A 25,674-nucleotide genomic window follows, 5' to 3' on the forward strand; every position below is an offset into this window, starting at 1 on the left:
CTGGTATTTATCTGTGTCAGTATACAAACCTGTACACCAAAGCAAGTATGTTCAACATAGTGGCAACATCAGGATGGTCATGACCCGAAGTCTTCTCCAGATCTTCAAGAGCTTGTTTACAGAGAGGCACAGCAACCTCATATCTCCCTTGGGAAGCATACTGAATAACAAGGTTATGAAGGGTCCGTAATCTTGCTGGAATTTCATAGCCACCTTGCTGGGCAGCAGCTGCTGCACTGCTATGCTGCTGTTGAACTGAAAGAAATCAGCAAGGTTTCAAGTTGATTAAAAGATGACTGTAACTAAAATACTTTACTGCTCAATGACACAGTGAGACTCACTGAATTTTATTTCTTCAATACACAGCATTAATATCAGAGCATGCTTCACAGCAGTCATGCTGTCTTGAACAGTGACAGTGCAAATATGACCATTTTATTCTTCATATTCTTTCCAGTATCATATTAATATTATTTTACAATTCTAAAGGGCCAAATGTAATAAAGTAATGGAGAGAGTCGGAAACTCAGCTCATCAAACTATTAACAGTTCTCAAGATTGTATGATAATTTTGCACTTACAAATATCAGTGTTTCCCCATGGAAAGGAACACTAACATAGAAAAGATGAACACCTGCAGAAAAGCTCAATGATGTGTCCTTTTTCCTTGATTCTCCTCTAAAGATACAAATTTTTTTTGTTTCCCTTTGTTTGCTATGCCAAGGAGCACTTAAGGTTGGCACATAAAGGACTGAAACACCTTGGATGCCAGAAATAACAACTGCCAGAGAAAAAGGCAATGAGTCATCAAAGCCAACCTTTAGGTTTTACTTACTAACATCAGGCTTAGCCACTTATTTGCCAGGGGGTCTTAACCTCTGGTTGTTGCAACCCTCACTCTCCCACTCCCTGAAAAATCTACTCCTCCTTTTCTCTTCACCTGAGAGATTCCTGAGGAGATTTAGAAAATTTCTTCTAACTCATTTTCCTTAAATTCTAAGAACGCACAGGATAAGGATTCCAGCCAAGAGTCTGACTTTCTCCTTTCCTTTCTATTACACAAGAAACACTCTCATGGCAAGTGGGAGTCTTTTTATGTCAGTGGAATCACACAATTCCAAGCCTATGCCCACAGCACCACAGCCTGCCAAAGCACCAAAGCATTCCAGCATTTTTCTGGGAGGTCAGAGAGTTAACATGTCATCTTTGTCTTTTGTAAAGCAAAATAAGGGACATGACTACGTGGGTATATGGACAGCTTTGCTATTCACCTTTTCTACTACAAAATTCTAGGGAAGGATGAGCTAAGGAAGGAGGTCATGATCAACACTAACCTATTGTAAACTCTCCAAGCCTTCCTTTTGTTGCTGGCTATGGACAGCATTACCATGCTATCAAAAATGCAGTGTGCCTTGTGTGCATGCCCATAAAGGAAATTTGAAACTCTGTGGATTGCAAAGGTGGGTCACTTCAGACATTTTTCCTGAAGTCATTTGTCTACTAAGAACCATTCTGCTCCTAGCATACTGCACAGGCACTACAATATCAATACCTTATATAATACCAGCTTTACACCCACACAAAAAGCACATTTTACTAAGCAAGGCTTATCTGCTAATACCTTTTTTCAATCCCACTACCAAACCTCTACCTCAAACTCCACTGCATATTCCTCAGCCCTTCTGACCTGAAGACAAACAATACTTCCAGAATGAGTAGTAAAACTAAGGCAGACAATCTCAGCAAAGGACAAAAGACTATATGAAAAAGACTTCATACAGAAACCTGCCATAAAAATCTTAGATCATTAAAAAGGTCATTAACAGAATTCACGGAATTTGGTCACAATTCACCTCAGTCACTTGGAACTAACCTTTTCCATTCTGAGGCCCACAGGAAAGATTGTGGGAGGAATTCTGAAACTAAGTCGTTCTAAAGATCTTTACAACAGTTGCTAAACTCTCTTTAAAAAACTGGGCTCCAGTTCTGTACACATCAATGTATATAACGTGTATCAATGATTGGTTTCCTTATTCCAGGAGAGGCATTCACCACTCTAGCTGTGTCCCAGAGGATCCCAAGCATGGATTCACTTTTGTAAAGAGCATCTTTATATTCTGCATTGCAGAAATACACCAACATTGTAATCTGAGGTGCACTTACTTCCTTGTCCTTGGTCATCCTCATCATTGGGAAACAAGTCATCCAAAGGCTCTTTGGTGGAATCCGTATCTTTATCCTCCTATAGAACAACCACAAACCCAAGAAATTAAATTTAAGGCATAAAAGGACAATCCATTTAATCAGTAATGTTAAAGGAAAACCCCATATTCAGAACTTCAGAACTGACAAGAATAACATTTCTCACAGTTATAAAGGTCTTACATTCAAATGTATTTACACACCCTGTCCCAAAACAATACAGGACACCTTCAGAAGAGCCAGGAATAGAAATCAGGTCTCCTAAATTTCAGTCTCAATTTCGGCACACAAGAACACATTTGCTATTCTCACAGAGGCATTAGATCTAATGAAAGTACCCAGTGAAGAGTAAACACTGCTGAATACAGAATTGACCATGGTACCTTTTTTAGTCATAGAGAGCAGTTAGAGATGAGCAAGGCAGAGGATTAAGGAGACCTCAATATCTGAGTACTCAGCTTCCATACAAATAACTGATTTCGCAACAGTGATCTCTAAGTTCAAAAATTTAAAAAACCCACTCGGAAGGAAGTTAATTTCCAATAGTCTCCATCTGGAATCATATTAATTTCTGCACAATCCATCAGTATATATTGACTTTAAACATCCAAATGTATTTTACATCATTCCAAATGTACAACAGAGAAACAGATCACCCCTCAATTCCATTTCTCAAATGTGGACTCTACATAATATAAATAGTTGAAGTTCTCAGAAATGTTAAGCTCAGCAAGGAGAAGACCCAGGAGCAGAACACAGTCCTATTTTTCTGACTCTCCATCCAACACCTTTTTCCACAGAGGAGGAAAAGCCAACTGCTGCTGCTGGCATCCAAATTCAATGGTAGCAAAGCAAGTGCACTGCAAAAATAGCAAATTGATGGGACTACATCTCAGACGGGAAGCTCATAATTTTAAGTGTGCAGATTCAACCTCATCCTGAGTCTACAGAACTGACTATTTCAAAGGCTAACAGCAGACACTGTCCATATGGTTAGTGATGATAAAGATGCTTTGCTTACTCTGACTCTATTTGCCAATTAAACTTCAAATAATAGTGCTATTTAGGCCATCTGCAGATTACAGCTTGACAGTTAGCACATCAAAATCCCAATATTCCCTCCTCCTGTCACTTTTCTGAACAGGCTTCTCGGGCAGTATTCAGCTACAAACACCAAACCACAAAACTGAACTGCAAAGTTCCGCCTGCAACCAACCAAAACAACTCTCACTACTCACAATATGTTAGAAAGGATTAGTCAAGCAGCCAGTTAAGCATGACTGAACTGCATATATTTTTAACCATTATGTTGCTGAAATAATTAGTTATGAAGAACTGTTCCTTCCAAAACACAGCTGAGAAGGTCTGAACACAAAAAATGAAATTTTTCTCTCCAGTGCCATCTAACTGAAGGAAACAAAACAAAAATATTTTTTAAAGGGCAAATAAATCAGATTTTTTTTAAGTAATAAGTTATTTCTGTAAATTAAAGTTGCATCCAATTTCTCTCTGAATCTACGGATATGTAACACAATGGGCTTGAAAATGTGTAGATGATCACAATGTCTGACAGAAGGACCTGAAAAGACTACTCTAGTGTAAATTCTCAACAGATACAAAAGCTAAAAACTGATTTCACTAGATGAAAATTAAGTATTTTTCCTGCAGTCAAAATAAGCCAAGTCCCCAAGTTACTTACTTAGGATCTCTCATAGCTTACATTCCTGACTTATTTTACCTGCTGAATTTATAGAAGTGAGATTTTGGGTTGGTTCAGTTTTTCATAGTTTTTAAGCTTACATGACAGTAAATGAGTATTTATGGATTTTGATCCTCATGTATTTTATTATCTACAGACAGTAAAACACATACTCTCTTAAAATTTAAAAGAATGAACTCAGAATCATTCTGCAACCTATGTGACACTAGTACAAGGTAAGAATTTTAATGACAAGTTTATGTTGAAGACAAAATATATCTGTTATTTCTTGCTAAATAGGCAGATTACAACACATACGTAAACGTAACGTGCTTTTTACTATACAGCTACTTACTGACGGTGAAATGTCATCATCATATTTTTTTAATTGATTCATGAATTCTAGATGTTTCTTTTCTTCCTCCAGCTGAGCCACAGACTGCTCACTTTTCTGTAGTTTCTGCTGTGTATTGGCTAGTTCATCCCGTAGCCACTGATTTTCCTGGCACAGCCGGCGAACCTGAGCACGCAGTTTCTGCTTCTCTGATTCCACTGCATTTAAGTGATTTGACAAGGCCATCATTACCTAAAAAGCAGAAGGTGTCACATGACTTACTTCCCCTAGAATCCAGTCCTATATTTAACATAAAAGCCCTTTATTATTTAAACCTGACAGCTGTGAAATCTTGGTAAACATTCACATTTCCCTTCTTTACAGATCTGTTCTCACCGTTCCTTGAAATTCTTTTACCAGTTAAAATCACAGAATAGTTTGGGTTGGGAAGGACTTTAACGATCAACTAATTCCAATCCCCCGCCACAGGCAGGGACACCTTCCACTACACCAGGCTGATCAAACCTGGCCTTCAACACTTCCAAGAATGCAGTACCCACAACTTCTCTAGGCAAGCTGTTCCAGTGTCTCACCATCCTCAAGGAAGAATTTCTTCCTTACATCCAATCTAAACCTACTCTCTCTCAGTTTGAAGCCATTAATGCATGTCCCATCACTACATGACCCTGTAAAATTCCCTCTCCATGTCTCTTCTAGCCCGTTTAGGTACAGGAAGTGGCTGTAAGGTCTCCTCAGAGCCTTCTCTTCTCCAGGCTGAACTATCCCAGCTCTCTCAGCCTGCCTTCACAGGAGAGGAGCTCCAGCCCTCTGAGTATCTTCATGGCCTCCTCTGGACTTGCACCAACAGGTCTATGTCCTTCCTATGTTGGGGGTCCCAACCTAGAGGAACTTCTTATTAATTACTGTTTTCCATGATGCTATCAGAAGCTTAAATTGCTTAGAATTCCCTGAAAATTAAATATAACCTTAAAAATTTGAACTAGATTGATGAACTGGAATTAATGAACTATTTGTTCTACTAACATGAAATGGAGCACTTTTAACTTGAAGGATCACAAAAATAACCTAAGAACTAACACAGAGTCCTAATTTAGCAGCTTCCAGACAGAGGAGGATTCATTTGCTTCCAGTTCATAAGGATGAACACCTCAGCATAACGATGATACTTCAAAGGGACAGTTACACTACTGAGCTCTAAATGTGCCATTGATCACACAATATATATAAGCACTTTATAGTACTTATAAGCTTGAGAGTGCAGACATTCAAACCCAGTCATATTACGGACAAAAATAGAACAGCCATAGAAGCAGTCTGCTTGGATTGGGGTTTTTTTTGCTAAGCAAAGTTAAATGAAAAAGGAGCTTATTAAATGAAAGCCAAACACTAGCAGCATAAGATAGTCTCCCTTCACTGTTTATGCAATCTCCCACTGACATATGCAGAACAGCTCCCAGGAAGCACAACTTGTAAGAGTGGACCACTGGTGAGAATACAAATCTTTTAGATCAGTTTGATGTCCCCAAGTTCCTAGTATTTCATCTCCTCAATTTCATGCTTTTTAAAAAACAAAGTTCCCTTTAAGTGGTTTTAAACTAAGTATTTAATGTGAAACAGATGGTGTCCTTAGCTGAAATTTCAGGTGTCAAAAAATTCATCAAGCCTTTACAAACAACTTTTTCCTATAAAGGTAAGAAAAACTCCAGGTATAATTTCCAAATTAGTCCAAATCTCCAGACTTCAGCACCCACCTATTTACATATCCAGCATTTTAAATTACGTGGTCTATTCAAACAGTGGCATTTGTAACATCAGAAAGAACATTTAGGAAAGTTGTGGTAATAAGGTCAACATATTCAAACATCGAACAAGCTACAATGGCAAACTAAAATCTTTTGTAATCTTACTTTAGAATTAACTGAAAGGAAAGTCTGATCACTTCTTCAGCAAAGTTAGTTTCATTTTCACGGAAATAACACTTATGTCACCAGACCTACATGCATATCACAAAAAACATCTATAACCTATTTCCATTTCTCAATTTAAATAAACAACAACAAAAAATTACTACATTGTTACAACCAAGCTGTAGGAAGAGTAGCCTTATTGAGTCTGAGAGCAGTAGTTTGAAGTGTAACTGGTTTCCTAACAAAGGCAGCAATGAAGGCTTCTTGGCTCCTCACCATCACAGTTCACAAAGCACCAGGTGAAGCAAACAAGGCAGGAATATCTGCAGCTGAGGCTGCTGAATGTGACAGAGCCAAGAATCAGAACCAGCTTTTCAGTGTCCCAATACCACGTCAAAGTTAGGAGAGAGAAGTTTTTAATTCACTCACAGATCTACAAACAACCATTAAAGGTAACTCGACTATTGCAATTTTATTCCATGTATCTTCTAGTATTTCCTCCCAGTACGAGGGATCACAGCTTGTATAACATAACAAGGCCTGACAGTCTGTACCATAATGTCCAGGGCTTCTAAGTTCCCATGTCTGGTAACCCATATTTCATTCTCTCAGTCTCAATTCACCACGATCCAATGCACACAGCTTCCAGATCACCAAGCAATAATAGCTCAATTCAGATGAGAAGCCTGAGCACAGTTATAGACCAATATGAAGCCTATATTCTATATTAATATAGCCTATTAGTATTCTCTATTAATATAGAACCAACTCGTTGGCATTTTCAACTCATTTGTGAGCACTCTGCCATTTTACACTGGTGACTGTCACATCACATTGTTTCAGGTTTTTGATCTAGTATAAAATACTAGTACTGTAAACATAGTCCTGACAGCCCAACTAAGCATGCATCTTTTCACTCATCTTCTGCACAAGATACCTTCCTTAACTAGGAGAGTTCCTCGAAATCAGCTCAGAGTCCTTTCTCTAATGCACCATGGAAAGCTGTTCAGATTCTGCACTCAATTCTTAACTTTTGAAATGTTTTAGATTCAATTCTGGTTTAGTAAAATTTTAATAAGCATTAGAGATTCTTAAGCTCTAGGAGCAGCATGAGTTACTATAAGGAATCTCAGAATCAAGGGAATATAAACACAGAATTTAAGGTTGTGTCAGAGCTCAAAGGCTGGAGCAAATTCATTTATGTGTGTGTGAGACCTTCCTATGCAATAATTTAGAGTTAACATGCCACTGCTCAGTTCTTGAGCTGCTCGAACATTACCTGCCTAATGCTGTGGAAAAGTCCAAACAGAAAATATAACTGTCTCACTGACATAAAGAGGAGCTCAGTTAAGAGCTCCAGTGCTTTAACACTGAATGCACAATTAGTTCAGTAACACGGCAAGACAAACAGTAAGTACCTCTATTAATTACAGCAGTCTTCCTTAACATACAAGAAAAATGTAGATGCCCAGCACTTTACTAACACCCAGTAAGGCAAATGCAAATCCTCAAAGTCTGAAAAGCTCTATTTTTACTGCAATTTTACCTGTGCTTCACTAAGGCCAAGCTCCAGCATTTCCAGTGACTTTCGAATCATGTTTGATTTTTCCTCAACCAGATTAGTTTCATCATCTTTCTTCAAACATTTCAGTGTTTCAAGTAAGCTCTGTAAAATTGAATTGTGTTCATTCTTCAGTGCCTCTAGTCCATTGATCACTTGCTTAGTTTTGGCAATGATTTCATCTTGAGTAAGCTTCTCCAACTTCTCTTCCTTTAAATACACCATTGTGGACATGTTTTCATACATTCTGAAATGGAAGAGTACGATAGTTAATACAAAAGTAAAAATAAAACAATTCTCTCTAAATGAAAGAAGTTTTCTTTTAAGAAGTCATTTAAACATACAAATTTGAAATGTATATTCGGAATGCAATTATATTTGTGCACAGCTTTTACAATGTTTTAAGTTCTGGGTTTGAACAGTGTTTCAAGTTTTCCAGTTTCTACTTCCAGACTTAATATTAACACTCATTCATGAATCAGACAACACCACATAATAAAATACAGACTACAGCATGGCAGAAAAATTTCTAAGGAGCACTGAAGAACAGGGCTGCACCTCCAGGATTCTGGTTTGCACAAAAACTGGTACAAAAGTAGTTGGTGTATAAAATAGACACTATAATAAATATAGCTAATTGCAGGTGCTGCTGATCTAGAAAAATAACCACAAAATACAGCTTGAAGAATTTGAAGAAATACCATCCAGCCTTTTAAAAGGGTTGATCAATCAATTATGAGAAAAAAGTCATCCCTTTCCAGTAAAAAGAAAACACCATCTTCATCCTTTCCCAAGGCTACAAAAACTGTTATGACGACATATTTTCCCCCAAGACTATTTTACATTGATTATTGTAGCTCTACAGCTACACACAGACATTCAATTGCCTACAGGTCTAGATGCAGGTGTTTTGATCAAGATGCAACAGCTGTCTCATGCTGGAAAAAGCAGTTTGTGTAACACAACCCTTGCAAGAAGCATTTCACTGGTGCTATTTTGTCAGCATCTTGTGTCCTACATTAAGGATAGCAAATTTCTGAATGTTTGTCAACATCTCTACGAAATGCAAACGAAGATCCAAAAAAGTTTAGAAACTCAGGAAACTTATCACACGTGCTGTTACTGAAGTGACAAACAGGTTTAGGCAAATAATTTGACCTTTTTTAAATGTCACCAGAAAAATGTTCTATAATGAAAATAACGAGAACTAAGAAATTACTCCTTTACACTTAATATATTTATATCTCTGAGTGAACCAGGAAGTATAAATTACAATGAAATAGGAAAGATTTTTCAAAAGCAATAAATTATCACATCTATGTAAAGACACTTGGAGAAGCATTGATAAACTAACATTTAATGTTAATTAAACTGTATTAAAACAGAAACAAGTGTAGTTTTAGAAGAAAAAAAATTACATCCACTTAAATATTGAATTAAAACTGCTATAAGGAACATGCAATATGCACATCATGACAACAGCCAGAAGATGTGCTCTTATGCACTTGTATTACATTAAAAATAAAAGACTGTTCCTTCTGTTTATAGGTACTCAAATTACCCTCTCTGCTATGATCTCCTGCAATGAAATACCCAAAAGGCACAGATTCATTTGTTACAAAAAAAAAAAAAAGCTGTACACGACACTGGTTTATTTTGTAATAATCAACTGTCTCAAAACACAGTTACTTTGGGGAAGCAGTGAATTTAGTTTTACCCCAGTTCAACACAAGAACTTCATATTCACATATAAATTAATATGGAGCAAATACATCTGTATAAAACAGCTAATCTAGCACGACATAAGAAATTAACTCATGAAAACCTGATGAGGAGAAGGATTTTTACACACTTCTCATTTATAACCTGAGAACCATTACCCAGAACGCTTAAAAGCACAGTTTTAAAGCACATTCTCTCTGAAGTTGTGAAGAATAATTAACTGCAGTTTAATGGGGGCCAAATTGGTAAATAAATGCTTCTAACACCCACAATCATATAAGAAATTGTTATCCATTACATTAACTTCAGCATACAGCTCAACCTTAATTACTCTTGGTAATTTCACACCTGAATGCAAAGAACCAAACCTTTGATTATAAGGAAATAAAACCAGCAGAGAACATTTAATGAAGTGACCATCTATGTGTCCCATGTGAACAGCTCCTTCTGCATGCCTGAGTATTATGCCATTCTACAGCAAAGATGAAAAGCAGGTGTATCCATGTATGGCTGTAATGCACGTAAAGATGCCATTTTTTAAAAAAAATTACATATTTTAAACACCACAGTAGAAATAAAATAAATTCTAAGGGGTGAATACTGATAAATTAGCACCCACTCCCTGTTACACAAAACCCAGAAACTCACACCAAGAAGTACATTAGGCCTTGCAATGGCCATGTCTTCATAAAAAAAGAATGGAGTAGCCTGGAAAGCAAGCACCTGTGTGACACACGAAATCCAGCCTAAACACACATCTGTGTGCACAGTTACAGCTAAGATCTGAAACCAGGACACTGCTTTGTTACCGTAAGGAAAAAAAGGTTGTCAGATCAGGTCCACAGCCCTGGCTAAATACACTAAAGTAGCAATTAAGGATGGCTAAGCCAGCACAGCAGCTTTTGAAGAGAGGAAAAGCAGGTTTAAACCCAATGGGGCAAAAACATACTTAAAAGCATCCCAGCAGCAGACCTGCTTTACTAATACGTGCCGTCTAAATCCGGTGCGCCAGATTTTTTTAGCCACCTCATTCCAAACCAAATGCAGCTAAAAGCTTCCACTGCCTCAGCAAACCATGCTGTAGCTGGAGTCAAGCCAAAAGCTGCATCAAGACACAGACTGACCTGATGGTCCATGCAGCCTGGAGAACAATTCTCAAGTGTTCTGTGGTTAGAACTGTTACAATCCCGATCTCTCCTGCTCACACGAATACAACTTTTGGCATAGGTTTTGTAGGGTGTCTGTTTAAATGACCTCTGCATAAAACACTACAGAAAACTTGGGCAATGCTGTTCAGCGTTTCATAGATTGTGTTTGGGAGAATAATTTAGAAAACAGGAGCATAACAAAACAGGAGCATAACATGACATAATTTGTCATGCTATCAGATCTGATTCTTTGTAGGAGTAAAATGAATAAATATCCTTTAAGAGTAGCATGAAGGTGTGATGCTATTTCCATTATTTTTTTAAATATATTTTACAAAAGATAATTACCTATTCATCAAGCAACATATGTTAATACATAATCATACTATTAGATTTGCATGCCCCGAGGCAGCAAACCCCATACAGGAAGCCAACAAATTTAAGTTTGTATGTAGGATGCATACAGAGGAAAAGAGACAAAACATACCCTGCCTTCCTATTGTCACTTTTCAAAAAATGTTAACTCTTTCTTCCTGTACTTTTTCCCTAGAGAAGAAAAAGGGCACAGGCAAAGGCTTCTTAAGCTCCTGTCAGTTTTATCCTGACACTGAAAATTTTACCTAAGACAGGAATTATAGACTAAAATACTATTTTATAACTCAGTGTACAATTGAAAACAAAACAAAGAACTGAGATGCAGAAAAGTTTATTTGGAAAACATAATTTTGGATGAGAAAAAAAATGTAATGTAGCCAGAGATACAAACTCACCTGGTGGCTTAAGAAATTTACATCTCTTATTAAGAATGTGCCTACATAAATCTTGAGTATTAGCTTCCTTGTTTGTTTTTGACAATATAGACTTTACTGAAGTACAAAAGTAACTTAGTGCTTTCCAACACTTTTTTTAAAAAAATCAACCACCTTCTTAAACCACATAAAAACTAAATAACTTTGACAGATCAACATAAAAAACCCTGCAATGACACCTACTAAAGAGGTTTCCACAAAACTTTGCAACATAAACTCAAATCAAAGAAATGGATTGAGAATAGCGAGAATATGAACCAAAGAAAGCATAAAGGAAGCAGAGCCAAGCCTCCTGTCTTTCATTCCTGTAACCACTGGGATAATCCCATCATATACAAACGACTTAAGTGGCTGTTATCTTTAATCAGTTTAAGTATTTTATTATTCATAAAACTTTCAAAACAACTGCACTAGTAATGCTGACATCACAATTTGTGCCTAAATTCTCCTACAGACATACACACATCACAACTTGCTACTTAAGCTCTTCAGCTCATATTTAAGGATCTCTTAAACATAAATAGCTTTTCCTACTCAGCTACTTTTAAGGAAGTGTCATTTTCCTGCAGATCACCTCAAAATATTCTTGGGCCAAAACACAAACATATGAATCCCTCTTTGCATAGGAAAACCTACCAAGGAAGAATTTTATTCTAAAAAACCTACAAGATTTTTTTTCCATGACTAAAGATTAGCACAGATCCGAAAGAAAAATAAACAAAACCATAACAGTTTGGGTTTTTTTCCTTGTGATGAATCCCTAAGGATTCCCTCTCTCTGTATTGATATTTTCATTATTTAATAGGTTTCAAGTACTAAAAGCTTGGGAGATAAATTTTTAATGTATCTAGTGTCTGATCATTATTGCTTCAAAACACAATTAAAAACAAATAAATTTCAAAACCCCCGAAGTCTAAACTGCTGTGTCAAGCCAAATTCTCCCTTGACTTTATCCACTGAATATACAGCTAGCAAGCAGCATAGCTGAAAATTACAGAATAATGTGTTTGCATAGAAGAAAATCATCTTCCTAACAGTAAAAGCTGCTACAAGACTGTCTCAAGCCATACCACTCATCTACATGCACTGTAAATTCCACACAGTTACAGTATATACTGATTTGAGCTTTTTGTATCTCTAGTATGTACCTATCAGGTCTCTGTTTTGTAATAATAATCAGTCTTTTCAGGGCTTTTAACCCTAATTTCACTCTTAGTTCCCCCTTAATTAAATGGCAAGGCTCAGCATCCTAGATCTGCCATGTGCTTGCTTCAATTCTGTATGAGCTGCAAATTACAAATCATTAATTCCCTGCTCAGACCAAGAACACGTCTCATTACATCATGGAATGCACCATCTTCAAATACTACAGAGCTGCTTTAACTGCTAATCTTCATAATGTGGAAAACTGCCTTCTCAAACAATCCTCAAAACATCACAGGCCTTGCAAGCACAAAAAGAAAATCACCAACAAAGGCAGGAGATGAAAAACAGTCTGTGGAGGGACTGAGTTGTGTGTCAAACACTGCATTAACTGCACTCTTCCCTAAAGCAACTCAGCCAAATGCAGAAACGACAGGGATGAATCACCCACGGATGCCTTTCATACATTTAGAAAGGTATTTGTCAAATGACTCGGATAACAAACACTCTGGTTTGAATATATTTGTTATATTTACAATCAGAAATCTCCAAGTCTGAAGGAACAATGATCACTTTCTTTTTTTTTAATATAAGATGTTAATTTCTCTTTCTCTTTGAGCCTATTTCTGCCATCACAAGTCACATTCCCATACATAAGGAAACTTATAATCTTTCTCTCTTTTGTTTGATTTGCCTTTATTTTATTCCAATACATTACCTCTAACCCCCCAAAAGAATAAAAGTAGCTTTTTCCTCTTGACATACTCAGGATTGTAGCTTTACTGCCAGTGCTATCCATCCCTCACTCTTTTCATCATCTATATCTGAATCGACATAGAATAGAAAATCTGGAACTGCACCTGCAAACAGCGTCCTGTTGGAGGTCAGACTGAAGGCACACTCACTGACCCAGTTCTATAAACAGAATACTGCTGCACTTCTGCACTGCCTCAGGTTTCCAAATATGTATCCTCAGAAAGCATCCTCACAATTTAGCACTCAGGTAACACAGGCTACATCAAAAACCACTCGGAGAGGACAATTAGCAGCACATCCTGGAGGCTGTGAATCACTGACCAGAGGCAGGTAAGATGATGGAGCTGCTCCTGACTAGCAACCAACATGAAGCTACAGAGCTACAGAGCTACTCCCCTCTACCAAGGGGAGTCACTTTTTTCTACCAACTTCCTACTAAAAAGTATCTGAATTTTAAAAAAATCTTACTGTGCTCCTTCTGTCAGCCTTCAACTCGGAGCTAATACTGAATGCAGAAGTCTGACCTACTACTTGATTTAAAATGAAGGTATGCAAGGTAAATACTATTATAAAGACATTTGTAGTCCTTTAATGTCAACAGCACATATTCCAGGAAAAGCTCAGGATCACATTCATAATTTGACCTATAACCCTTACCACCACAAGATGTTTGTGCTCGTAGGCAAACTGGACACTCATTCATAACTTGCAAAGTTTTAGCATTTATAAAGTTAAGTCCACCAATTTCTGAAGAAATGCCCAGTAAGCAGAGGACAGCTTGACTAAAAAGTGTAAAACACCAGAAGACTTCAATACAGGCAGAGATTTCCACCAGACTAACATGGGTGTTGCTTTTCTGTCAAGACTGCCAGCAGCAGCCTACTCTCCACATGGCATCAGTGGGAAGAGGCTGCACCACAACAGCATCCATCTCTGAAAAACACTGTCAGGCTCTGGGAAACCCCAATGGTTATCAATAAGCCAATGCACTGCATTAAACTACGTTTAAGTGAAGAGGATTATGACCTTGTTTAGCTGAAGAACATAAGCCACCGTGTCTACCTTGATAAATCCTGGAATCTTCTAACGTTGGAGCCTGCCATAGAAAAAAAAAAATCACACGTTTCAGGGGACATCTTGGGATTCTTTGGAAGATGAAAAAATTATTAAGGAGAAAAGCAGGCTAACAAACTATATTTGCTAAAAAAAGAGATGATAGCAAAAATAGCTCCTACAAAACCCTTAGCAAGGGGGATGCTGACAATTCTCTTTGAGAAAGCACAAGCTAAGATGATTTGCACTGCTGAGAAAGTACAAGCTATGAAGATTTGCTCTGCTGCAGAGTCCTTTTATTTAGATTTCTATAGCTACTTTAACACTAGTGAAGCATATACTGTTTCTTAGCAATTGTATCTGGACTCTTACAGATAAATAACACTATTTTGAAATCAATACTTTTGCACATTGCAAGGATAACAGATAAAAACCCTTGAGAGTAATTTCAGCCCTCAGCCTGCCTTCTTTTGTAGCAAACTATTTTCATTAAAATTACTTCCTGCTGAAATGGTTAATTCAGAAAAAAATCCTCACACAGTATTAGTCAGTGACATAAAAGCGTTCCGTAACTACACAGATTATTCTCCCTCTTAAAGAAAAGATTATGGTGTCAATCCCTTGACAGTACTGCACTGAATAAACACCAGCTACTAGCTGGCATTGCAATTATCATGATACAGCAAATCTGTATCCTTTTAACTGCAGACAAGCCAGATGACTTGTCAATCTATTTCCAAAATCTCTTTTAGATTAAAGCATATACGGAATTCCCTAATGCTGCAGGCCAAATCCCACCTTGCTCCTCCTGCTCACATACTGCAGCAGACAGAGACCTGCACACGATGTGACTACCTTCACTATTTGTGTAAAACAGATCAAGGGGAAGTATCCTCTTTCTGGCATATCCCACCAACTACATTTTACCTTTCTGAAGGCCTAAAAACAGATAGTTACTAAAAACACCGAAGAGTCTTTCTCTGAAAGGTGTCATCTGTTTAGATCCTACAATCAGTCCACATGTACCATAAGCAAGTAAAATGAACAAATTTATTCTCTGTATACATTCAGAAGCCCTTCTAACATCTCAGGTTTCAAATAAAGCTGGGTGTATATTAAGATCCTTCTATGCATTTGTTGTCACATCAAAGATTACTCTTCGTCAAAGCTGAAGCAAGCGCAAAAGGAATCTGACAGGCGTGTGTGTGTCTAAGGCAGTTTAGCAGACACAGTCAGGAGGCCAGAGCAACTGCACTAAAAGCCACACTTTTCAAGAAGGTACACCTGATCAACTCTGTTGTTAATCGAAGTTCCTATCCTCTGTTACAGGCTGGTGGTACATAACTTCCTTACTCAAAATCTGAAACAACATACCTACCCTTAAGACCTGTGGCAAGATCTAAACCCCATTCTTTTCCAGAGTTAAAAAACCAACTACAAACCTCTTTCACTGTTTGGCAGTGTTGGGCAAAGACCTCTACTGCTGATTTTTAAGATTTTAGTTATGTCCATGCAATCTCTGAACATGCACAGGCTGCAAATCGCAAGGTCTCTGAGCCCTTGGAGCAAGGGAGTTGCCTCCTTTCTGTACCACTGCTGTGTCAACAGCAAACAGCGTCTGTTGGGCTCCTTCAAAGCAAGCACTTCCTTAGTTTCTGCAAGGACAAACAAACACTTCCAAGCTGCCACCAATGGACCTCGAGAAAGCAGAGCTTTCTGCCTTCCCTAAAACGCTGACAACATACCAGTCTGGGCCACGGAGGATTTGCCTTCTGCTTATGAGAAAAACACCCACCTCACTGGATCATTTTAACAAAATGACAGTGACTGTATTAAGAGTAGTTACATAAAAACAGAATAAACATATTTAAATGCAGCAGAAGGCAGAAGTTTAATCACTTAAAAAGCAATTACATTTACCTTTAGTTATTAAAAAGGCTTGTCACAACAATCAAAGACACATCAGGAAAAATCAAGGCTAATTGTTCAAAAAATTGTATTGTAGTTTAGTATTTTGTAGTTACAAAAACATGCTTCATAAATTATGTACCTTAAGTGGATTGAAGGAAAATTGACTGTATTTTTAAAAAAATACTGTCAAGACAGTTTGTGCTACAAATCCATCATCACTATCAAATTCCACAGTTTTTCCCTCAATATTCCATGAATCTACATCTCTTTCTGTGTGAAAATGGCACTTGGCTCTTCATGGACTTGCCAACTCATGCAACCATGTCTTCAGTGAAGTGTCTTGGTAAGACTGATTCTACCCAGTGAGAGAGTCTGAGCCTGGGATAGAGGGGTACAGTAAAACCAAAAGCGTTTTCAAAGCGAATTTTAAGCTGTCAGTAGTGTAGACAAAACATTTTTTGAGCTTGCCTCTAGTTCTTTCATTTTGCAGTGTTATTTTTGGACAAGAACTGCTTTATTGACTAATGAAAGTAAGCATCCATTTACGTTATCTATTTATCTGAGCTCTAAATAGCACTTAGGTAAAAGCACAGGAATGTTCCCATCAAATCAGACTTCCATAATACATTAAAAACTCCATCAGCTACCACTTACTAACATCAGATCCATAATCTTAACCAAATCTACTTTTAATAGCATACCTAAAAACATTTAAAAAATGCATTCAGGAAGGGCAGAGAGGGCCACATCTTGTCTTGTATCATTGGAATTATGTGGGAAACTTTGCTGACAATTTACTGTGAGTACAGATTACGTTGCTTTTACACGCTTGAGGACATCAAAGAGAAGGGTTATTTGAACTGAAACAAGAAAACCAGCAATTTCTTCTGCAGACATAAAAGGAACATCCACTAACATTGTTTCAGCACACACTAGCCTTTAGGTTTAACAAGTCCTTAAATCTGGGTTTGAAGCTATCTAATAGTTTACATTTTAAGACGCATAAACTGTGTAGGGTCTTCCTTTGAGCTTTAGGAAAAACAGCTTCCTCTGCTTATCCTGCTATTGAAAAAAAGAAATACAAAACCACTAACCTAATTCTTACGAAATTACAGAAAAAGTTTCACAATTAAATTGTTCAGGCATTAATATTAAGAAGAAATGAATGCTATCCCATAAAATATTACATCAAATTGATACTTTTGATGGCAATCACCAATTATCAGACTAATTTTTTCTATACCTTACATACTTAATTTCATAGAAAGCATAGAAAATGATGCAATCATCTAGAAAAAGAACCTCGTATCACTCACTGTTTCTTACCTACTACTGCAGAGAGCTGATTTGGAAATAACTTCCTTTTAAGTACTCCATAAACTGCAGGTCTTACTCAGATGGTCTGAACTTTACTGGGCCAGAATGTACAGCAGGCCCTAACCCAGCATTTTACAAATGCGCCTTAACATTGTGTGCACTCACACCTGAGGACCAAACCATAATTCCAGCCCCCTCTCCAGTGATCTTTCACATTATGATTTATCTTAGCTAGTGCTGGGCAATGGGTGACCCTTTGGGACTCCTGAAATCCTTGCTGTGGTAACACCACTGGTGTGGCAGTTCCCACCATCCTGCTGCAGCACAACACTCTTCTGGTGGATTGACATAGAACAAGAGCACACACTAACTGGAAAATAAACACAGAAGAAGTTTAAAGTTACGTTTTAGTGCTATTTCTTAAACCATCTCACTTGGATGAACATGCTTTGAAAGCATCCTCCTCCAAAGGATGGCAGAACAGTGGCTTCCTAAAACAGCTGTGCCATTAAAAGCACCATATCATGTATATTGCTTCATGTGCAGCCAGACTACAGGCTGAGAGAAAAAAAAGGAAAAGAAAAAAAAAGCCAGTGAGCATATTTTCAGGCCATTTGTTATCATAACAAACGGGTGGGGATCAAAATTCAATGGCCACACAAATTACCAGCAGTCACTGTAGCTCAAACCTCACTGACTGCTGCTTTCAAAACTGTGCTGTGCATCTTTGCTTCCCACCTGCATTCTGCACAGACTCCAAACTCAAGAAATTTTTTCTTAAGTTAAATGATGTATTTTAACAACAATAATTTAAGTGTCTGCTAAAATCAACATGCAGGATATAATCTTTACTTAAAAGTACTGGGAGAGATATTTATACTAACTGAATAAAAAAATATTTAAAAGCAGAGTAATTGATTCATTAATCTGCCTTTATCTCTTTTCTGAACAATGGAAAGGAGATGTAATTAAGTAACATCAAATTACTCTGATTCAGAGTCACCCTGTGGTGCCTCTTGTCTTTTCATAAGGTATAGAATGGACAACCAATTAAAAAATAATTACAAAATCTGGCTATGACATCTATTAGTACCATAACAAAACATTGCATGTCATATCTGCACTATTTCTTAAGACTTTGGGAATGCCAACCAAGGACCAGTATCCTGCATTCCAGAATGCTCCCAGACCAGAATCTTATGAAGCAGGTTTATCACATCCTCTCTGTTAAACATAATTCTGCCTTACAATAGGCACAGTGATCAGGTTAGCACACCAAACCCTTCCAATATATATCACTCCTCAAAAATAACATGTCTTCCTGAGGATTCATTCATTCATACCTCTAGCAAGACTTCTGGGTCACTATCTTTATGCCTAACACACTTCCAAACATCATCATAACTCCTGCACCCCTCTGTGTTTCCGTACAGTAATATTCATTATACTGAATTCAACTTGCCTACTACATCCAGGGAAACTGTAAATATAAACAACAGCACATTCTTGTATCTTCCACACATTATTGCTTTCTATGTACAGAGGAATCTAGAGACAGAAATGGCCATAGAGTCATCTGGTCTAGCTTCGTACAAACACCAAACCATGAGCATTTGTTCACTCACCAAGGCTATGGCCAGAGATAATAACCTGGTGATGCTCCTCATCCAGCCATACATTTCATTCACATCCCCCATCATCCTAGCACAAGCACTCCTGCCCATAATAAATCAAAACCAAGATTTTTGTGCCTTTTACTGAATTATTTTTCAGTCAGAAATGAGGGGACAGAAAAGGAAAAGGTCCAGGACACAAACACTCAAAATACACCTATTTCCCCAGGCTGCCAAGCAGTGAGATATGCTGGTAGAACAGGGACATGGAACAAGCTGCAGGCCTGTGGAACTATATAAACCAGCTCTGAAAGAGAAGAACAGTTCAATTATATCCTTAGAGATCAATTATATACTCCTATTCTGTGAGCAGAAGCATTTTAGGAGGTTGTAGTCCTCCTCCCAGCTCAAGCCTGTAACCTCTCCTATACCCTCGCAGATGATCATCCCACTAGTTGCATTAAAATGACTACACACTGCCAACCTCTGCACTGAGGGGCAGGGAGGAATCCCACATCTTTAATCAACCCTTCTCCCTCCAAACACACACTAAATGCGATTGGGGGCAGGGAGCAAGGAGGAACATCCAGTTTAAGCACACGAACAAATGAAACATTAAAGGCGGGGGTGCAGTAAAACCCACACCTGCCGAAGACAGGAGGGATGACAGGTAACAGCAGCCTCTCTGAAATGGAAGCTGCTCAGACCAGAAGAGAAAGACAGAACCACGACTTCCCTATGCTATTCACCCATTGTTTGATAAAGGAACATCCACAAAAGCACTTAATCTTAAAACACACTATTCTATTCAGGAAAAAAATAAACCACCCCAACACAACCGTGCTCCTCCCCTGCCAGTCCCTAATCTGTATGACATGGTTTGCAAATCATTCAGCTACTGTCAGCTGGAAGGAGCAAACTCAAGATACAGGAGGAATGCAGTTACTGCAATCCCTTACTCAAAGCTTCAAACCACCACGCTCTGCACTGTGGAGTGGCACACGTACAAATAATACCACGTTGCCAGCAATCTTAATTTTTTGTTAACATTTAACTACTTAACTACTACATACAAACACTGATAAGAATTAAGATAAACAGTTATCTGATAATTCTGAGAAACATAAGTATTGTCCTTTAAAAAGACTAACTTGTAGATACAACTTTTTAAGTCGTACCAAAAAGTTGGTTTACATCAGACATTTCTTGAACTTCTGAATATTAATAAGTGCAACGTTAACTTTTCAAATGGTTTGTCAGGATACATCACACAGTGAGTTGAGTATAATTAGCCACACCCCAACCCTACAGATATGTAAGGAAGCCTGCACTACCTACTAGACTGGTTACATCCTTTGCTCTAGTCACTTTAAAATTTAATAAAATCAGTTATAGTTCCAACATAATCCCAGAAACAAAATCTAAACACAATGAATGGGGTTTATGGCAGAATCTAAAAGAACTAAAATAGGAAACTGCTCACTTTTTAGTCTATCTGCAAAAGGTATTTTACTGCTTTTACCTGTAAGCACGACTTGATGTTGAGAAACCATACACAAAATCTGTACATTTAAGCAGATAGAGGGAAAGCATATTTGGAACATAAGATGACTACCTAATTTTGAAAAAGAAACATAACCAACAAACAATAATTTGACAAAATAAACTCATTTTTATTCTACAAAAATGCCAAAACACAGCTTCCATGAAGAGTAAAGATTGTTCCTGACTGCACTAAAAAGAGTTAAAGAGCAGAAACCCTGGGAGATAAGCTGGATTCAAAGAAACAAAAAGTGATTAAATCAACACACAGATACTATTACTTGCATCTGTTTTCTTAGCCAACTGAATCTGAAGAAACTGTCAACTACCACACATTAATTTTCTCTATACATCAACAGAAATTAGCATATCTAGTGTTAACTGTGCTTTAGTGTTCACCCTTTGTTCACAATCCCAAACATATCATGGGTACTAGAAGCACAAACACATCTTTAGTCATTATTAAGTATATTAATTGTCTAGCACAAAAGAACCTCAAATATAGTGTCACCTTATGCCTGATGACTACAAAGCACCTCACACAGAACCCTATGGAAATAATTCCTCTATCATTGAAAGCATCTGTAATTCTGATTCTGATCCTCATAACAAAGTGCCCAATTTAAATCCTGTAAAATGATGGCAACAAAATCATTTTAGCAAGTCTAAGTCAGCATAACTGCACCTTTTTCTGGTCAGGCATTCATCAAGGCATTTTTCAAAAGAACCACACTTTCTTCCACACCCTGCTTTCAGAAAGGAAAACATTTCACTAAAGAAAATATTGGGAAAGCCTTAATACCTCAAAAATACTCGAAGCTGATTGTGACTCAGGATAACTATTACAACCAGTTCTATTTTGAAGTCAAAGACATTTCCTTTTAGAATCAACAATCTGTCTTTGACTGGTACTTGGTTAAAACAAAGTATGTATTAGACATTATGTTTGTTATGCCTTTGTTTGAAGAAAAATGAGAGTTAACATTGAAAAATAAATATTTTTCTAAACTTTGGCCATGGTAAACATAATGTTCTTAGAAAACAAATGGAAATACTTAGCAAACACAAAGTATTATGGAGGCTGAATTAAGAGAAAAGCCTGTGACTACTCATTTTATTGCAATGATGATGGAATTGGTCCATTTTTATAATAGTTGTGTCATACTGAACAACACCCGGGAGGCAGACTGACTACAAAGGATGTTTATTTAACTAGACCCAGCACGCTTGTCCCCATCACTATCTGTCACTCTGCTCTTCAACATTAAATGCAGAAGCATATTCTGCTTACTTACAAATTTACCCAAATTTTCATATTTGTCGCTCCTCTTACAAAAACATTATTTTACAAGTATTTGTACACCAAATTGAGTTTTAACATAATCATGAGCTATGCCTCTGAAGTGATGCTGTTAATCCCAGAGTAAATCCAATTGCATGTCTGCCAGAGGAGTCAAACAGAGGAAGAAATGAAAGAGTAACTGCACAAGCCCACATCTCAAGAGAAACAGAAGCTGCATTAAATGGACTCAGAATGGAATATGAGGCTACAATATCTCTCCAAACTCCCAATTCAATGGCATACATAGGTATGTGTGTATACACAAAAAGACACACATAGAGAGATGTGCATTGTATGAGCAGCACAGAAGTGAGGTGTTTCTGACATTAATATGGGAAGTTCTTCATAAATGCAGGAAGCAGCAATTGCCCTTATATGCCTAAAGTTTCTGTACAGCGTATTTTGAATCTTGTACGTCAAAGACATTCAGAAGATTGTATTCTGGACTCCTGCATATTTAATTAAAAATTGTCTACGTGATTCTTCTTTTGTCAAACACAGACCTTTTAAAAAATTTCTTTCCATTAACAAGGCACTGTTAAGCATATCACAGGGATTTGACAAACAGTACATGAGGCTATTTCACAAGCCCCTTGGAGGACAACTTTATTCTCTTTTTTAATTACATATGGTAGCAGGTGAAGGGAATCTAAGCTCAAACTGCTATTAAAATTTTTGATTACTAGAATTGTCCAGCTCCATCATCATCCTTCAGAAACATGACAGTTGCCAAACTGTAACTGCAACATGATGCAGAAGTGATACTGCATTGATTGGCGAGTTTCAGGAACAGACCATTTAGATTCCCTGCATTTACCCAAATGCATCTGCATTATATAAAACGAGCATCTCAATGGAACTGTTAGAGTTCTCCATATCCGTTGTAATTTCAGGGAAAAGGTCCTCTTAAACCATGTGGTCACAAAAATTATTGAGCAAGTGACTTACAAGGTCTTCTGCTCAGACTCACCAGATGGATCAGCTTTCTCTCTGCTGCCAGTAAATGCTGAATGTGTAACTTCCAATTGTATCTGTAATCCTAGGGTTATAATATCCTCTATCGTGTTTTGCTGAAGCTTTGGAATTCATACTCAATTACACCTATTTTCCAAAAGAGTTTTAAACCAACTGTGCGTTCAAAAAGGTGTTGCTTTCAGTTTTTTGTTGGGTTTTTTTAATTAAAATGCTGTCTAAAATCTCGAAGGTTCATTTTTAGCTTCCAATGTACAGCCTTTGCACCTAAGTTTGCTATTTACGTGATATTTGCTATTAAGCAAATGCAAAAGTGGAAGTGAAAGAGACAATTACTTGGCAGAGTAATTGTTGCAAAACCTCCTGCCAATCGCAAAACTGCTAAAAATTATATTCTAACCGTTTAAGTTTTATGTATTTTTATGTACAACCATGAAAGCATTTTATATCCTGAATGACACTGGCTCGCTATTTTGCTGTTCAAAGCAAACTATAAAAATAGACTTTAATTTTTTGCTAGCTGGTTTTACTTTCTGAGTCTGTATTTTGGTTCCATGACCAGTATTTGAGTATTAATGCTACATTTACATCACATCCCCTGATGTAAATCATTAGCAGGGGGAAAAAAACCAGCGTAACAGCACCATCATTTGATTTAGTAGCCTTCAAAAAGTCAGGCGATAGCATTACACTAGGTGATGCCACCTTGGTCATTAAAATATGCTTCAATATGCCTAGAACATAGAATTCAATAAGGTGTCAAGAAGTTCCTCCCTGTGATTACAGACAACTGCTATGCAGATCTACAAATCTGGCATCTTGTTACCTAAAAATACGAAAAGGACGAAGACAAAACGAGTAAGGTTTTAAAGCCTCTTTCTAATTAGTCTGCCCTAAAGATGCAGTTATCATTTAAATCAGTTGTGTATTTTTGCTAGGATAACGTATCCCTCATCAATGTTTTCCTTATTTTAGAGGTGTAGAAACCCGGCCAAGTCCCAAGTCTACGAATCGCCTCCGACTACAGCACGGCAGGTGACCTACAATGTACAAATCCGGTCACTGTGTACAAAGCCTGAGGAAGACCTGTCCTGGCCTCGCCTTCCACCGATTCCGAACCGGCAGCAGAATGACCCCCCTGGGCCGGGGGAGGCGCAGACAAAGCGCCGCACGCCCGGAGCCGCAGGGCCGGCTCACCCCGCTCCCTCCCAGGGCGGCGCCCGCCGCAGCACCGAGGGGAGCCGGGAGGGAGAGGAAACGGGGACAAAGCCGAGCCGATCCCCATCCCGGGGGACATCCCCTTCCCCACAGCCAAAGCGCTGAGCGCAACTCACAAACCGCCCCCAAAAACAGCCTCCCCAGAAACGCGCCCCGCCCTGGGCGCGGGGAAGGACGGGGCCGGCTGTCAGCGGCGGCGCTGCGGGGGGACCCGGCGGCCCGCGCAGCCTTTTGTTGTTTGCGCAGCGGCGGATGAGAAGGCGAAAGAATTAAACGCGGCGCACACCCGCACCCAAACACACACCCCGCCCGGGCCCCGGCCCGCCGTCCCCGGCCCGGGCGGCTCCCCCCGCTCACCGCTCGGTGCTGCAGCTCGGGCGATGTGCGCAGCGCTCGCTGGGGCGGCGGGGGCCGCGCAGCCCGGGGCGGGGAGGCGGCCGGAGGAGGATGTCAGCGATGGGCGGGCGGAAGGGAGGAAGGAAAAGGGTTTTTTGGGGGGGAGAGAGAGGACCGGAGAGAGGGAGGGAGGGAAGGAAGGAAGCGGGTCAGCACCTCGGCGCACTCAGTGCTTCCACCCCCCCCCTCCCGAAGCGGTGACAGGCGGGCGGTGGGCGCCGGCGGAGCGGGGGCTGACAGCTGCCGGCAGCCGCCACCACCGCCCCGCTGCTGCTGCTGCGGCTGCGGCCGCCGCCCCTGTCCCGCCTCGCGCTCCTCTCCCTCCCTCCTCCCCTCCCTCCCACCCCTCCTGACATGGCGGCTCCCCCCCCTTCTCCCACAAGCGCCCGCGCGCCCTTCTTCCCCACCGCCCCCCAGCCATGGCGTCATCCCTGCCCCCGGCAGCGGGGCAGCGCAGACATGGATGCTCCCGAGGGATGTCAAGGGCTCAGGTGCATCCCCGAGGCTGCTAGACCTCGATAGGGCCTTGTCTGCCCGAAGCTTGTGTCAGCGGAGAGCAGAACACGGCGTTTCCTCGGGGCGCCCTCCCTGACACTTGGGGTCGTTTCGCTCCAGAGCGGGGCACTGGTGCTGATGCTCTTTGCGCTGTTTTTTTAGCCCAGTGTTGTGGAAAAAAGTTCAGGGTTTTGGTGACTGTAGGACTCGTGAAACTGATGCCTCCGTCTCAGTCGAACGCCTCTGGGAAAATCTCCCCACTTTAAAAGGGACATTGAGGAGCGGGAGCATATCCATCAAAGGGCAACAAGGCTCATGAAAGGTCTAGAAAACGTATTTTATGAGGAAGGACTGAGAAAGGGTGTTCAGACTCGAGGAGGCTCAGGTGGGACTGCATTGCTCTCTACAACTACCTGAAAGTACCTGTATAGTGAGGTGGGAGCTGGTCTCTTCTACTATGCCTGCAATGAGAGGACCAGAAGACATTACCTTAAGCTGAGACAAGGGAGATTC

At 39.2% G+C, this 25,674-nt stretch overlaps 1 protein-coding gene across 8 annotated transcripts in view; it reads right to left on the reverse strand.

Moving 5' to 3' along the window:
* KLC1 (kinesin light chain 1) overlaps positions 1-24,959 on the reverse strand; it is a 44,877-nt gene extending 19,918 nt beyond the window's left edge. For 7 of the 8 annotated variants that reach the window (XM_017807524.1, XM_017807525.1, XM_017807526.1 and 4 more), the window contains exons 1-5: positions 24,628-24,959; positions 7,710-7,971; positions 4,257-4,487; positions 2,164-2,242; positions 30-255 (exon numbers count right to left, since the gene is read on the reverse strand). In XM_017807524.1, coding sequence (XP_017663013.1) covers positions 30-255; positions 2,164-2,242; positions 4,257-4,487; positions 7,710-7,970 — 797 coding nt within the window. In that variant the 5' untranslated portion in view covers position 7,971; positions 24,628-24,959. Of the gene's footprint in view, positions 1-29; positions 256-2,163; positions 2,243-4,256; positions 4,488-7,709; positions 7,972-14,364; positions 14,389-24,627 lie in introns of those variants that run through there. The other variant, XM_017807523.1, reaches the window with a different exon arrangement.
* Between the last annotated feature and the right edge of the window lie 715 nt (positions 24,960-25,674).

This window comes from Lepidothrix coronata, unplaced genomic scaffold (assembly GCF_001604755.1).
Source record: "Lepidothrix coronata isolate B3197 unplaced genomic scaffold, Lepidothrix_coronata-1.0 Scaffold19, whole genome shotgun sequence".
In the NCBI taxonomy this organism is placed as follows: domain Eukaryota; kingdom Metazoa; phylum Chordata; class Aves; order Passeriformes; family Pipridae; genus Lepidothrix; species Lepidothrix coronata.